Source organism: Sinocyclocheilus rhinocerous, unplaced genomic scaffold, assembly GCF_001515625.1.
Source record: "Sinocyclocheilus rhinocerous isolate Xijiao unplaced genomic scaffold, SAMN03320098_v1.1 scaffold1281, whole genome shotgun sequence".
NCBI classification, from domain to species: domain Eukaryota; kingdom Metazoa; phylum Chordata; class Actinopteri; order Cypriniformes; family Cyprinidae; genus Sinocyclocheilus; species Sinocyclocheilus rhinocerous.
Genome location: NW_015637000.1, coordinates 194,420 through 210,604, shown reverse-complemented (window position 1 = coordinate 210,604; position 16,185 = coordinate 194,420). Strand labels below are relative to the sequence as shown.

The following is a 16,185-nucleotide window of genomic DNA, read 5'->3' as shown; positions in this document are numbered from 1 at the left end:
AAATATTTACATATTCTTTTTTTCTTTTTTTTTTTTATATGAACTTTTAACATTTTCAAACCTAAAATCAGAAAGCTTTCATTTTGGCAAGTAAGTATATGCTGTTGGTTTTAGCGCTGCTGAGTGAAGAGCTTCAGTGAACAAAATGTCTCAGTTTTGCATTTTGCTCTGAAACTGAAATACTTATACAGTACTATAGTTGGTTGATCTAAAACGGTGATTGCGCATTAACAGTGGTCAACCATGTCGGTACGCAAATGAGTGGTCTGAACTTATTTACCCAGTGCATTTTTTAATTTGGTCACACATGCGCACTACTTATGTGCATCCCTGTATATACATGACATTCAAGTTTCAGTATAAATGACATTAATGTATGTTTTAGTTTACAATAAATGCTTGTCAACATAAATGCTGAAGAAGTGTACTTCTTCCACAGGAGGTGATCTAATGCTCTGTGTCTGTCTCTTTCAGATGTGTCCCCAGTACTTGCGGGTTTTCTGGGTGCAGGGGTCTTGGTCGTTTCCGTGACGGTGGCCATTTTTCTGTGGACGTGCTGTCAGCGGCGATATCGTCAAATGACAGGTGCGTACAAGCTGACCAGCGGCCCTTACGACCCACCCGTTGACCCTCCCTACAAGTTCATCCACATGCTCAAAGGCATCAGCATCTACCCCGAGACCCTCAGCAACAGCAAGAAGATCGTACGGGTGGGCCGGCGCTCAGGATCAGGCTCCCTGTTTAGAGAATGGGGTCGTGGATCCCCAAACGGCAATGTACTCCTTGTGGATGCAGATCCGGAAGGTGGTACCCCGCACCTACAGATGAACCACCTGGTACCACCTGTGGGACCTCCCAGACTGGAGAGGGCGCTGCCCATCCGGGCTGACTACTGCTGTATGGAGAGCCGCTCAGGAAGCAGCAGCGAAGCACCCAGTAAGACGGCGTCGCCCCACAGTCTTGACTCCCCCTCTCTGGGAACGCTTAGTTTGGCCATCGACTACAACTTCCCCAAGAAGGCCCTCGTTGTGACCATCGTAGGAGCGCAGGGGCTCCCCGCGGTGGATGAACAGGCGGGCAGCTCCGACCCCTATGTGAAGATGACCATCCTGCCCGAAAAGAAACACCGGGTGAAGACGCGCGTCCTGAGGAAGACTCTGGAACCCGTGTTCGATGAGATGTTCACCTTCTACGGCATCCCATACAGCTCGCTGCCCGAGCTCTCGCTGCACTTCCTGGTGCTCAGCTTTGATCGCTTTTCACGGGATGATGTCATTGGGGAGGCGGTGGTGCCATTGACGGGCGTGGACCCCAGTACGGGACGGGCGCACATCACCCAGCAAATCAGCAAGAGGAACACGCAGGTGAGTGTTTTTTGACCTTACATAGGAAGGTGGGAATACTTAGTGATGCACCAAATGAAAATTCTTGACCGAAACCGGAAATTCAGTATGCACTTAATTGAACGGACAATTAAATTGTATTTAATAATATATTAATTAATTAAATATATTTAAAGCTGCTGTCCGTAACTTTTTTGTTTAAAAATGATCCAAAATCAATTTTTGAGTAAGTACATAACCAGCCAGTGTTCAAAACTATCGCCTTACTTTAGCTCGATTCACAACGGTTAGCTTGTAATAAAGTTTTCTAATTTGAGTGGTACGGGTAGGTTTTCGTGGGAAATTCAGACGGCGTCGCCCCACAGTCTTGACTCCCCCTCTCTGGGAACGCTTAGTTTGGCCATCGACTACAACTTCCCCAAGAAGGCCCTCGTTGTGACCATCGTAGGAGCGCAGGGGCTCCCCGCGGTGGATGAACAGGCGGGCAGCTCCGACCCCTATGTGAAGATGACCATCCTGCCCGAAAAGAAACACCGGGTGAAGACGCGCGTCCTGAGGAAGACTCTGGAACCCGTGTTCGATGAGATGTTCACCTTCTACGGCATCCCATACAGCTCGCTGCCCGAGCTCTCGCTGCACTTCCTGGTGCTCAGCTTTGATCGCTTTTCACGGGATGATGTCATTGGGGAGGCGGTGGTGCCATTGACGGGCGTGGACCCCAGTACGGGACGGGCGCACATCACCCAGCAAATCAGCAAGAGGAACACGCAGGTGAGTGTTTTTTGACCTTACATAGGAAGGTGGGAATACTTAGTGATGCACCAAATGAAAATTCTTGACCGAAACCGGAAATTCAGTATGCACTTAATTGAACGGACAATTAAATTGTATTTAATAATATATTAATTAATTAAATATATTTAAAGCTGCTGTCCGTAACTTTTTTGTTTAAAAATGATCCAAAATCAATTTTTGAGTAAGTACATAACCAGCCAGTGTTCAAAACTATCGCCTTACTTTAGCTCGATTCACAACGGTTAGCTTGTAATAAAGTTTTCTAATTTGAGTGGTACGGGTAGGTTTTCGTGGGAAATTCGAGCATGGCACTGCGTCATTACGTCACGTCTGTAAACATAAAGAAGTTGTCCCGGCTAGTATGCTATCTCACACGTGAGGATGCTGCCGGTGACGGATCGTTTATAGCCTTTTCTCACAGCAGCTGGAATAAATGGCGGATTGTAATCCAGAAAGGTCGAATTGGCACGGTTTGATGTGATATGAGCTAACCGATCGTTAGATTTAATCACCATTGATAGCGCAATTTATTGTAATGCTTTTTTCCGCAGTTGATCAGAACAAAAGTGGCAGTTGTTACTTACTTGTTCAGATGACATTCTCCAGTGAAAACTCTTATTTAGGTCATACTTTCAAGATGTAGAATCAGTGAATACAAAGTGCAGTGTCCACACTGGTGCAGTGACTGACAGCCACACATTAGATTCATCCGCGCTGGAGCCGTGCCGGTGCAGTTGCAGGTTTTCAAACAGAGATGGCGACCAAGAGGCAAAACTTACGGACTGCAGCTTTAATAATCAATAAACATTTGTACACATATTTAAATTGCACATAAGGCAGCTTTTATGTCATTTGTTTTCTTTTTTGTCATTTATTTTATGTTATTATGTTAATAAGGCGCTACGACACATTTGCTGTTCCCTCAGGCAATCCAAGATGTAGGAGACTTTTTTTGTGAAAATTATTAGCTGAAATCGTGGTGCTTGATTAATAAAATGCAAGTCAACAGCTACCGTCACTTTGAGAGTCAAAAAAGCATATCAGGCAACACAAAATTAATATCTGTAGCTCCTGATGATATATTTAGGTTTTATGAAGTGAAAAGATCGGTCTGTGCAAGAAACTGAGCATCATTTACAACCTGTTATCCAGATCCTCAGGCAAACGGTCCGGAGTGATGTTCATGAACATATCATTCTTTTGAAACAGTTCTTTTTAGTGAACTGGATGGACCAGTTCACCAAGTTGGACTGAACCGTTTGAAACTGTTCACGACTCAAGTTACAATTTACTCATTCAAAACTCACTTTTGGACATGCCAGACAGTCACTCCGACTTGAAATGAGCCAAAATACCGGCGTATATGATGCCATGATGCTGGTTTTGCCAACTCATTCAGCGCTGCAGTTCCTCCAGCTGCCACTGAATTGAGGAAACAGTTTGGACTTGAACTAAAGACTGATGAGCCGGCGATATGCACATGCATGAACCGAGCACTTGAATGAAAGGGCGAAATTATGGTTTCTCATGGTTTATGTAAAAAGGTGAGTCGATTAAAACTAGTTTATTCGCTTTATATGCTTTAGGCATGTAAAACATCCATGTTTCACATCATTATTGGGTGCTTTAATAATATAATTGCATAAACGTGACCAGCGGTCAAACTGTAAAAAAATTTCAGGGGGGATGGTGTGGTCAAGTATTTCTTTGGTGGGGTTGGGGGTCCTAGCTATAGCTAACTTTACACAATGATTACAAAATGTATCTAATTTTTAAACATTTCCATTTAATAAATAACTGAGCTTTATTAAATAAACTATGATTTATAAGCCATTTTTCCTTCTGGGGCCTGAAAGTGCTTTTTTTTTTTTGTAGATTGACATTGGCTGGTTTAGGCCTGTCATGGATAAATAAATATGACAATAAAACCACCAGTAGGAGGTAGCAAGTCCCCTGTTTTAATAAATGATTATTTGTTCAGGGGGGATGGTGTGGTCAAGTATTTCTTTGGTGGGGTTGGGGGTCCTAGCTATAGCTAACTTTACACAATGATTACAAAATGTATCTAATTTTTAAACATTTCCATTTAATAAATAACTGAGCTTTATTAAATAAACTATGATTTATAAGCCATTTTTCCTTCTGGGGCCTGAAAGTGCTTTTTTTTTTTTTGTAGATTGACATTGGCTGGTTTAGGCCTGTCATGGATAAATAAATATGACAATAAAACCACCAGTAGGAGGTAGCAAGTCCCCTGTTTTAATAAATGATTATTTGAATCATTCAAATCAAATGATTCATTCAATCATTCAAATTATTCAATTAGAAATGAAGCAAGTGACTATCTTTATGAATGGATTGTTTAGTTTCGCTTCATCTGAACTCACTATATCACCAGGAGCCACGGGTATTAATTCTGTGTTGCTTGTGTTGCTCTTTTTGACTCTTAAAGTGACGGTAGTCATTGACTGTTTCAGCTAAAAAAACCTTCTTTACTGCTCTACTGAAGAAAAAAAGTCACCTACATCTTAGATGGCCTGAGTGGTAAGAAAATAAACAGTGACTTTTCATTTTTGGGCTATCCCTAATTTTTTATTAACAGGATTTGAAAGCTGAGACTTTGTTACAAATGTGCCACAAATGTTTTATTAAAGGGGTCATCCGATGCTACATGCACTTTTACAAGTTGTTTGAACAGAAATGTGTGTAGGCAGTGTGTGTACACAACCCCCTTAAAATGATAAAAATCCACCCAGTGTTTTTTTTTTTTAATCTGCTCATATCTTTACCCCTTTCTCAAATCGAGCCGATCTCAGATGCCTGTCTGTGTGACGTCACAAAAACAGGCCCCTCCCACGATAGTTTGATTGACAGTAGCGTTTCAGCACAGACTGGACTGGTGTCTTACCTTAGACCCGCCCTGAGTGAGCTGTCATCAGTCCGCCATTGTGTCACCGCCGGTGTTTCACCGCCGGAGCCGATGTAGACAAGAATGACTCCTAACAAGCGATTGAGGTGTTCTGTTGTTGGATGTAATAATGAACATGTCGTCATTTACTCCCGACATCTGAGCCGCTAAAGAGACAGTGGATCGCGTTTGTTTTTGAAGGGAATACGCCCCCGATCTACATAAATGTGTCTATGTTCGCGCGAATCATTCGTGATCCAGCTTCACCTACAGAAGAAGTGAGTGTAAGGTTTTTTTAACGAATCTTTGCAAATCGCCTTTCCTAATAATGTGCTAATTAGCAAGTTTCACGATGAATGCGGCTAAAGTAAACAGTCTCTCTCAGAGCAGCGCGGAAGAGAGGGGCGGGGTCAGCAGAGCTCATTAACATTTAAAGGAAAATGCTACAAAACTGCTTGCTCTGAAAAGAGCTGTCTTTAACAAGGTAAAAAATTAGTTTTTTACACTACCATTGAGAATTTTTTACCAAACTAATGTTACAGACTTTTCATTAAGACCCTAAAGAATCATATCAATGTGTGGAAAATGGGCATCCTATGACCCCTTTAAGTTTTGTTTATGCATCAACTGAAAACAGCACTAAAAGATTGCTCTTGAGATTTAAGAGATTAAAAATGAGAAATCAATCAATATCGTTTATTCACGTTGTGTGCACGAAATAAACGCTGACACAGTCAAAACGCGTCTTTGGAGAAATGCTAATTAAACATCACAGTTTCGGTCAATGATTTCAGCCCTACAAAACTATTCCGACCAAATATTTCCAGTTGCTGAAATTTCAATGCATCACTACAGTCTTTATAAAAACAACTGACATCATTAGTATGTAAATGTTGAAAACGTCAGTATTGGGTGATGCTGGGCCTGTGAATGGCATCATATTCCTCGGCTGTTATTCGCCACAGCGATCGTTAAACGTAATCATTCCCACGAGATGCCGCTCGAACCTTTATGGATCTCCCAAGATGTTTTACGGTTAGCAGCAGCCGTTGTGGGCGAAAGGCTTCCTTCAGCTTCTCTAGACACAAACCTGATCTAGGAAATGAGGTAAAAGAAAAGAATTTGAGCTCTTTGCCCCAGGTTAAGCGTTCCTGTGATTGATACAAGCAGTTTCAGAGTGGCAACGCTGGCATCGGTTCCAGCTCAGTGAAGCCATTATCCCACAGCTTTTCTCCAGACCGAGTCACAGAGGAGCTGATTTTTTTTTATTGTTGACATTTTGAACCTTTTTTGGCATTTAAGATGATATATGAGCTTTCGACTTGCGATTTTTAAGACCTTTGCTGCCGCATGTGTAACTGTGAGAATACAAATATAGTTTTTTAGAGGAAACAGTTTTATGCGTTCATTCAAGTTCAGACAAGCAACACCCCCCCAAACCCTAAAACCCTAAGCATAATTACTCAATTTTGGCATGCAATGTTATAACATGATACCTCAAACAGTGTGGCTTCCCTTAATTGTGAAAAATAAGCTTTAGCATACTTTTAAATAGAGAACTTATTGTGGAAATAATATACTTTATAAGAATACACCGTCATCCACATAGCATTGCCTGTTCAACCACCTGTAACTTCTAAGCACTGTGGCAGTGTTTGCATAGACTAACATCAATCATATTTTTTTCTGAAATCATCCTGTGTTTCTAATTATATAGATGTTATATTATGTAGCTGTATACCATATTGTTCCACATATTTGCACATATGGGCTGGGCTTTATGGGTGGTGAGAGCATCTATTGATCCACGAGCCATTAAAGCGGCATTATTGCAGACAGAGAGTGTAGCCATAAAGGCCACTGACTGCAGGGGGGGACATCCATCAGTACTGTTACGGGGCTGACAAGACGTGAGACATGTGGATCCATGTGCAAGCTTTATTAAAGCAGAGAGGTCAGAAACACAGGCGGGGTCGAACAATGGCAAACAGGTATATGGCGGGCAAGACACAAGAATAATCCTAGGGCTAGCGAAGGTCAATGAACGGCGAACAGAATCAAAAGGGCAAGACTAAAGGGATAAATCCAGGAAAACAGGCAAAGATCAGAAACCGAGAAAACAGACAAGGCAAGGCAAGACTAGGCTAGGCTAGGCTAGGAAGCTAACGAGGGCTCTGTAGAGTAGCTATCACTGCTGGCGATAAGCGCATACAATACTCGGCAGTTAGAAGGAGTGAGATGGAGTGTTAAATAGTGAGTGAGTGATATGAAACAGCTGTGTGCAATCAGTGCTGTGTGCAATCAGTGCAATGAATGATGGGATATGTAGTCCGGGGTGATATGCAACAGTGTGTAGTGCGAGAGTCAATGAAAATGGAAAGGGTGACCTCTGATGGCTAGCAGACGGAAGTTCATGGACCGGATACGTAACAAGTACAACCATCTGCAAACTAGTGCTTATTCTCACATCATTAGCAATGATACCCACAAAACAAACGATTAGCATCTCTTCAGTTATTCAGTTTCTGAAAATGATTGATATTTTCTATGCGTCTGTAGTTTCTTACGCCTGTTTACACCTGATATTGATGAATGTTATTGATGGGAAATGCGTCTCCTGTAACCATTTGTGATTGTATTTTTACGGGAGGGTCTCTGGTTTTGTAACTATACTATACGGTATCCTGGTTTTGTAACAACATTACTGTTTAAAAAGTTTGGCGTTGCTAAGATATTTTTTTTAATGTTTTTGAAAGTTTAAAAATGTAATTATTTTTTTTTTAATTCCTTGAAATCACTCTAATATGCTGACTTGCTGCTCAAGAAATATTTCTAATTATTATTAACGTTGAAAATGGTAGTTCTGCTTAATATTTTTGTGGAAATTTAGATTTTATTTTTTTTTGGACTTTTTTATTTCAGGATTCTTGATAAATAGAAGAACAAAATTGATAAATAAAAGAACAACATTTATTTCAAATAGAAACATTTGTAATATTATAAATGTTTACTGTCACTTTTAATCAGATTAATGTATCCTTGCGCAATAAAAATGTTTATAAACTTACTGACCCCAAAATTTTGAATGAACAAATACATACATACATACATACATACATACATACATACATATAAAATATACTTTAGTTTCAAGCAGAATTCTCATTGTTAGTTTAGTTATTAGTTATATATTTTATGTATATTAGCAGCTGTGTTAACTGAACTTCACTTTATGTAGCTCTGCCACTTTTTAGTGCTGTGTTTGTTGTCTTCTGCATTCCGTTTATATTTCCACAGTGTGAAGGTAAGGTAAGGACCTGTAAGGTCTATAAAGTAAATTTAAAACTCTGTTTTAGGTGACTAGGCAGTTCTTTGATATTATCCGGGAGACATCAGAACATCAGTATTTACACTCTAATGTGATCATGTGCGTTTCCGACTACCTCAAAATGTACTAAAGTTTGTGATCACAAAATGTTCTGGACCTTTTGTTTTTGCACCTGTATTTAGTGCATTGGATAGTTTACTTGTGATCTTAAGAGAGATAGCAGGTGTAAAAGAGTCCTCAGTAAACACCCAATGAAATAGAGAGAGTTATGAGGAAGGCTTTGCACCCATTTGCTCTCAAACACAAGCCGAACACTGTTAAAAGTTGTTGCATAATAAGTATTCATAGCCTAATACGCTGCTGTATTTCCATAAAAACTGGAACAATAGCATTATAAGCGATGTTCATAATCTCATTCTCTCTGGCGGCAGGAAATCTTTAGTGCTCTAAGGCAAATAAGTATTTGAGCTTGTTTTCCCGCTTGTGTACGGCTTTGTAAATCAGTATACAAAATATGTAAGCTTGTTCAAATCAGAGAACTTCCTGTCTGCTTTATACTCTTCTACAGAGAGAGCATCTTAAATTGAATCAGCGTCTATGGCTCCACAAGACAGGAGTATTAGGGTGTTGGCTGGGAGTGGTGGACAATCGATTCAGCCAAGAGAAAGACAGAGAGAGAGTGAGAGAAGGAAGGAGAAAAAGCTCAGGAAACAGATGGGGTGCAGTCCGTGCGGCGAGAGAGATTGGGAGAGAGAGAGAGATGGGTGATTATGAAGAGTGAGTGACATACTGCGGGTTACGCTTGCTTATAGCTCTTCTTCAAGAACATTTTCATGGAAGATAAAGAAAATGAATGTGTGTCGAATTAGAGTAGCCTTGTTAATGCAGAGGCGAAAACAGAATGATCTCATTCATATTCGGGATCTGTTTTAAAGTGTTCATGTACATTTTGGTACTTTTGAATAGACACTTAAATGTACAATATTGGCAGTATCTAAAGCATAATCGCTCATGCATCTTTAGAGATGTACAACAAATCCTCAAATTTACTCAAGTATTACCTCCAAATCTCATAAATTATGGAGAAACATTATCTGGGTAACAATTTTTTAATAGATCATTTATTTACACATTACATCCAGTCATTTGCATGGGTAAATTGGATTATTATCAAAGCTCAACAAGTATGACATACAAGTGAAACATGGTGTAACATTAACATGTGCATCTTTATACATTTATATAAAGATGCACATGTATTCAATATGTTGTCACACTTTAGTTTGGGGATGAATTCTCACTATTAACTGTTAACTGTGACTTTTGCCTAAATAAACTCCAAATTTGCTGTTTATTAATAGTTAGTAAGGTAGTTGTTAAGTTTAGGTGTGGGGTGGAAGGGATAAAAAATACAGTCATACAGAATAAGGCTTTAATATGTGCTTTATAAGTACTAATAAACAGCCAATATGCTAGTAATATGCCTGCTAATAAGCAACTAGTTAAGAGAGAATCTGTCCCTAAACTGAAGAGATACCCAATATTTTATTAACCTGGTCCAATGTATCTATGGTCAAATTAAACAAGTTAACAGGCATATGAGAAGCACAGTTACCTGCAGAGACTGTGCCTCATTGTACAGCTAAAAAGAAAATCACAAACACTTACAGACATTACGCATTAAGATGTGGGTTGTTTTAAGTCCATGTTTAGCTCCAGGATGCCTCCTAATGCAAGTTGTCATGGTGATAAGCAGGAACAGGTCTGGAATCTTTACTCTCAAAGAAGAGGAAAACAACAGAGATGGCAAGAGAAAAAATAAGAAGTAAAGTCTTTTCATGTGATGTGGAAGAAGCCACAGAAAGAAAAAAACGAATTTACATTTATTCATTTAACTAGATACGTTTATAGAAAGTGACTGGAAGCCAGCAATATTAGCAGTCCCAAAAACATCTGCATAAATCTGCATCGTTTTCTTTTTCAATCTGTACTTTTGTCTTGTTGTGCAGTAAAACGTCTAAGCATTTACCTGAGAATCAAAACTGCATGAGACTTTAAAAGTGTAAATAACATGACATAAATTTGTTTTTCTTGTCGCGTTTAAATTTAAAATAGTTTTTTTTTTTTTTTTACTTGTTTTGAGCTAACAGTAGAGAGGGTATAAGCTTACAATTTGCCAGTGGCGAGGTATACTCTGTATTAATAATCTTATTAACTTGCAATTTTGCGACTGTATTTCAATATTTTTACTGGAAAATGTATTCCTTATTTATTCCCATTTCAGTGTAAACCAGAAACGAAAGTGCAGAAACAGAAAAAGGTACAGAAAAGGATGTCTTTTTAAATGGTAATGAGTGGCTTTATTTATATCTTAAGCTGTTTTTTGTGGTCTTAGCAATCAGGTTGGGGCTGGATGCTTGTTCCACCATTGAAGGACAGTGAAAGCACTGAAACTAAACTCAGCAACTGTACAAATCACATGAACATTTAATGAGGACTGCATTAAGACAGTCTATATTTGTCTGTTGCTAAACTACTTGCCGTTACATTCTGGCACTATTTTACACTTGCCATTTGTTTACATTGTATACCTGTGTCATCAGAATTTGTTGTTACTGCTTTTACTACTCTGGGGCAGGGCTTCATAACCCATGGTTAAAAACCTGTGAAGAGTTGGGTTAAATGTCACCTTACGTTGTTTAAGGTGGTGGTTGCTGAAGGTTTCAGTGCTCATAAGTGTCAGGATACAAGAGACAGAGTTAGAAATAAATGTCCTGTGGGAGCTGAACCATGGCTTGCAGAGATGCCAATGCTCCTTTTGTCCTCTTCTCTTATGACAGTGGACAGGTGCCTTTGATTATTCCACCCTGCTTACCCTCATGACCATATGATCACCATTGCACAGGGAGAACTGACAGGTGCACAGATGGCTCACCATTGCAGTTCTCCTTCAAATTTGTCCATCTGGAGAATAAGTGGCAATTTAATGTCCCGTGTAAGCAGGACAGGCTCTGGTGTAAATGAAGTGAATGCTATCTCCTCCTCTATGGTCAATTTCACAGTCCAGGAGATAAAGTAGGTGTTCCTTTCAGCGCCCCGAGTGGATAATGACTTCATCCAGGTAGTCTGAGTTACATCATATGGGACAAGGAAAGTACCCCATGCATACCGAAAAGAAAGGCCCTGTACTGCCAGTGCTTCTGGATTGTTGAAGTACCTTGACTTTGCTAATGCCAGAAGGTGCCTGACAATATTTCTAAAGTCTTAAGACTAGCAGTGTATCCTGCAGTCATTCTGTTGTTCCTCTTGACCAGGGGTGTTCAGTCCAGGTCCTGGAGGGCCAGGAGGTGTTGCAGAGTTTAGCTGCAACTTTTCCCAACATACCTGCCAGGACGTTTACCTTGGTTCAGGTGTGTTTCATTTAGTTGGAGCTAAACTTTGGAATTGGACCAGGACATTTGCTCTCCACGAGCAGGATTGGACACCCCGTTCTTGGCCAAAGGACATTCCAGAGATAATTTCCAAAAACAAGGTCTACAACACATCATTATCTTACTTTTAGTCAGGCTTTGTCCCAGCGACCAGGAGTGCCAGGAGAACAGAGTTGTGTTGCAAGACTTGCTCAGCTCTTAATCTAATAATTTGCAAACCCTACCTTGTCCCAGGATCAGGGATACCATTAGGTCCCTCAATACTCTGAAACAGAGTTGGCTATGATGGCCATGGGCACTGCAGGCCCTTGGACAAGAGTGAGGGCAGTACTCGGTAGTACTCACGACAAGACTGTGTCTCAAGCCCAAGCTTAAGACCATATTTTCATGATCTTGAACTTTTCATAATCTGGGGAGCATTTGGACAGTCCGGTCTTTAGTACTACAAGAGTGTGGATACTTTTTGTGGCCTGTGTTGACTCATAGGATCCTCTCTGAGCTATTTTGTCTTCAGACAGAAGCACGCTGTGTGTGTGTGTGCTGCAGAGGTTTGTGTGACATTGAAGCAAAACCAGACTTCACTCATCCTAAAAGGAAAGCTTATTTACACTTTCTGAATTGTTCACACACTCTTCAGGTCTTTGACTTGACTCGGACTTGACCCTCTTCTGGTCTCAATTATTACTCTGACTCTACTCATGTCTCGACTCGAAATAGCTGGTCTCGACTACAACACTAGGTGATGGGTATTGTTCCCCTTGTTGCCACTACTCTTGGAAGCGATGCATGGATGATTGTGCCAGGCTTACTTTACTTTTGGACAGAGTCTGAAAGAGCTGAGTGATCACAGGGTGGCTCATCATCATGTCCTTAGTCATTCGACTGATAGAGTTTTGTTTAGGCTTATAAACATTTGTGTGCCATTTCTTGTGTTCAATTTCTGTTCTGTTTCTCCATAGTGTGAAAGTCGTGGGGAGTTGCTAGTCTCTCTGTCCTACCAGCCTGTTACTCACAGGCTTAATGTGGTAGTCCTTAAGGCCAAACACCTGCCAACCATGGACATCACAGGCCTGTCAGGCAGTAAGTACACAGCACACATACACACAAATATATAGATATTCAGATGATCCCGTTTATGATGCCAAAAACTTGTCATTAACCAAATTCTCATGTCTTTATTTCCCTTCTCCACCTACAGACCCTTATGTTAAAGTGAACGTCTTCTACGGCCGCAAGCGCATAGCCAAGAAGAAGACTCACGTGAAGAAATGCACACTCAATCCCGTTTTTAATGAATCGTTTATCTACGATGTTCCCGCTGAGCTTATGCCGGACATCTCTGTGGAGTTTCTGGTCATCGATTTTGACCGCACCACGAAGAATGAGGTTGTGGGTCGCCTGGTTCTGGGTGGTCAGAGCCCCATTTCATCAGGGGTGACTCACTGGAGGGAAGTCTGTGACAACCCAAGGCGGCAGATTGCCAAGTGGCATAACCTTATAGAGTACTAGTGTCTGGCTAACACATGGGGAAAGCAAAATCTATTATACCACTTCCTTCCTGTTAGCCCCTCTATAGAAAGAAGCCCATTTTACAATCTCTCCTTTTCCCTGTACAGATAGGTGAATGAGTGGATGCGGATGTGTCAGGACATAGGACCAGGAGCAGTCTAACGGAAAAGACACTTAGAAAGTTCTCTAACGAACTCGTAGCAAAAAAGACTCATACATCATAGCAAAGAAAAAAAAGAGAGGAAAAAAAGCTAAACTAACCACGTCAGTGTGGTTTTTGGCTCTGATAAGACATAGCTAAAGTCAATTATAAGCGAATTATACCTGGATGAGAGTTATACCACAGTATCCTCAGAGCCTTTCACCAGTATACCGCCATATTGACAATATACATACACTACTTTCAATTAGCCGCATGCTAGAAATAGTGAGACACTTTTATTAGTTTTAAGTCCACTTTTTAAAAAACATAATGGGGTGAATGTTTTGATAGTGTAGGATAAAAATGGATGAAAGGGGATATAAACTGGACACCATCATGAGCATTTCTGCTAACATGCTAATGCTTACCACAGAAGACAAGGTTGAAATACGGCTAAAATTGAGATGAAAATTCTCTAGAAAAATAAAACTCTAAATGTCAAGTTAAACAAAACCTGGTGTCAAGGCCAAGTTTTCAGCCAACCGCCAAATGAAAATAAGAGACCGTCAGCTCAGGATTAAAAATAAAAATTTGATTTATGAAAATGCTCTGATGTTCCACATAGTAAAGCCAGTCTACACTTTCCCCGTTTTTATGCTGTAGCTGTTTATTTATTTGTAGCTGTACTTATATATTATTGTTAATTTCTCTGACTTGATGACTTGGACAAAGCAGTTCTATGACGTGTTGTCGGCGTATCTCAACATATCTACTATTCATTGATTTAAATTCAATTTTTTTACCTTATGCACATCTATGCACATTTCCATTGTACCACAAAGGAGGTTTTGACCCAGTTGCTGTGCTACCATAGCATAGAGATCAGGGAAGGCTTGGTCAAAAAGGTTGGCGGGAAACACCAATTAAATAACAGTCAAAGCCAAATGTGACAGATATTAGCATATTTACGCATTGTCAAATTTGTACATTTTACGTGTGCTGTACCTAACATCACAGTTTCTATTGCCATCAAATGTGTTTTTTAAGGCCACACTTAATTCCTAAGGCCATAAAACTAATTCTTAACGTATTTGGTCAAGATGTACATAATGTATCATGAGGCGTAACACTAGTACTCTTCTGTTTCTTTTTTCATAGTACAATTGAATATCGTCAAATATACATTTGAACTTTTGACATACAAATGGTGTCGTGGAAATAACTAAATTTAGCCACCCCAGCTTAGAAATCATAATTACTTCAATAACCTGTTTGGCTTTAAGCCTGTCAATTCTCGGACTTATAGCTGAGATATATGCAGATTCAGACCAATTTTTGCACTTTCTCAGAGTACTGTATTTATTTTTATGATTTGTGTTCAAAAGAAAGAATATATATATATATATGTATCAAAAACCTAATAACTATGATAGGACTAGTAACTGGCCATATCAAAGTTAGGATTTTGGCATGAGCCAGTAACCATTAGTCAGCGGCAGCTGTCGAAAACTAACCAAAGTAGATGGACCAACGTTTTGTGGTGTGGATATCTCACACCTGAGTGAAATGAGTGTTGGCGACCACGATGAAGCCGCTCACACTGCAGCCTCAGACAGGCCTCTGAGTCGACGTTTGAAGGCATGCAATGTGCGTGTGGATGTGTTCCCATTGATGTCATTCAGTGCCCACGGCCCCTGAGGCAGAATTACATGCTCTATTCCCAGTGCGATTGAGCGCATATTTAGTTGGTAAGGCAGAAAGTGGGAGGGGGAGAGGAGGAAAAGATATCGACTGGCTCATTAGAGATATTTCATATTTAACATGTGAAATTAATATAGCAGTAAATTAAGCCCCAGCGTTCTCTCCATGATATCTGCAGTCAAGCTCATTGTGAGTCATTAAGACCACATAATGAGATTTACCATAGTTTATTAGGAAGTAAATGAATCACATTCCAATCGCATTTTGAAGAAAATGAAGAAACCATGTGCCCATCGTCTTGCTATTTCACTTCCAAGCTATACATTTACAACAGTGAACTCTTCCACCTCTATAATGTTTTTAACCCTGCATGCATTCACTATTCAAACTTCTGCTTCAAAACTGGTGTATATATTACAGTTTTTAGTGGTTTAAACGACAGCAAACCCCACTTTTGTAAAAACAGCAACCCAAACTACACAATGCAACCTAAGTGAAATGATACATGCGTGTTTTTCTTTATTTTAACCCTCGGCTCCTTGTGTTACTTGGAACCTTTTTGATCTTTTGGGCATAAAAAGCTTGTTTTATATCAGTAACTATAGACATAAGGATGAATATAACCAATTGTAAATGAGTGTTTGTTCCAATGCATTGGTGGGCAGTAGTACTTTCTGCTCTTCTTGTATCTAACTGTTTTACCTGGAATGGAAATGGTTTCTTTTTGTGTAAACCTCCTCTTTTGGAGTGCTATCTGCCCCTCTTTTACTCTCTGCCACTGGTCCCTAACAATCCCTCAGTTTTGTTTGTGCTGTTGTGTGTTGTACAGAAACATTGAAAGCTGAACAAAGACGAAAATGAGCTGAGAAGAAAATTATTGTAATGAATATATTAGTCCATTTGGATACCGCAGTGTTGATAAGGTTAAAGTGCAGTGATTCAGCTTTATTTTAGGTGTCCCTAAAACCACTGTACCTAGATGATAAACAGTGTTAGTTCACCACAACTGTAGTGTGATCCATGTTGTT

The 16,185-nt window shown here is 40.0% G+C and overlaps 1 protein-coding gene across 1 annotated transcript in view; it reads left to right on the top strand.

The window, feature by feature from the left end:
• Positions 1–14,844, top strand: part of LOC107748350 (synaptotagmin-11-like) — a 30,269-nt gene extending 15,425 nt beyond the window's left edge. Inside the window, exons 2-4 of the mRNA XM_016563115.1 lie at positions 475–1,364; positions 12,765–12,885; positions 13,004–14,844. Coding sequence (XP_016418601.1) covers positions 475–1,364; positions 12,765–12,885; positions 13,004–13,314 — 1,322 coding nt within the window. The 3' untranslated portion in view covers positions 13,315–14,844. The remainder of the gene's footprint in view (positions 1–474; positions 1,365–12,764; positions 12,886–13,003) is intronic.
• The last annotated feature ends 1,341 nt before the right edge of the window (positions 14,845–16,185 follow it).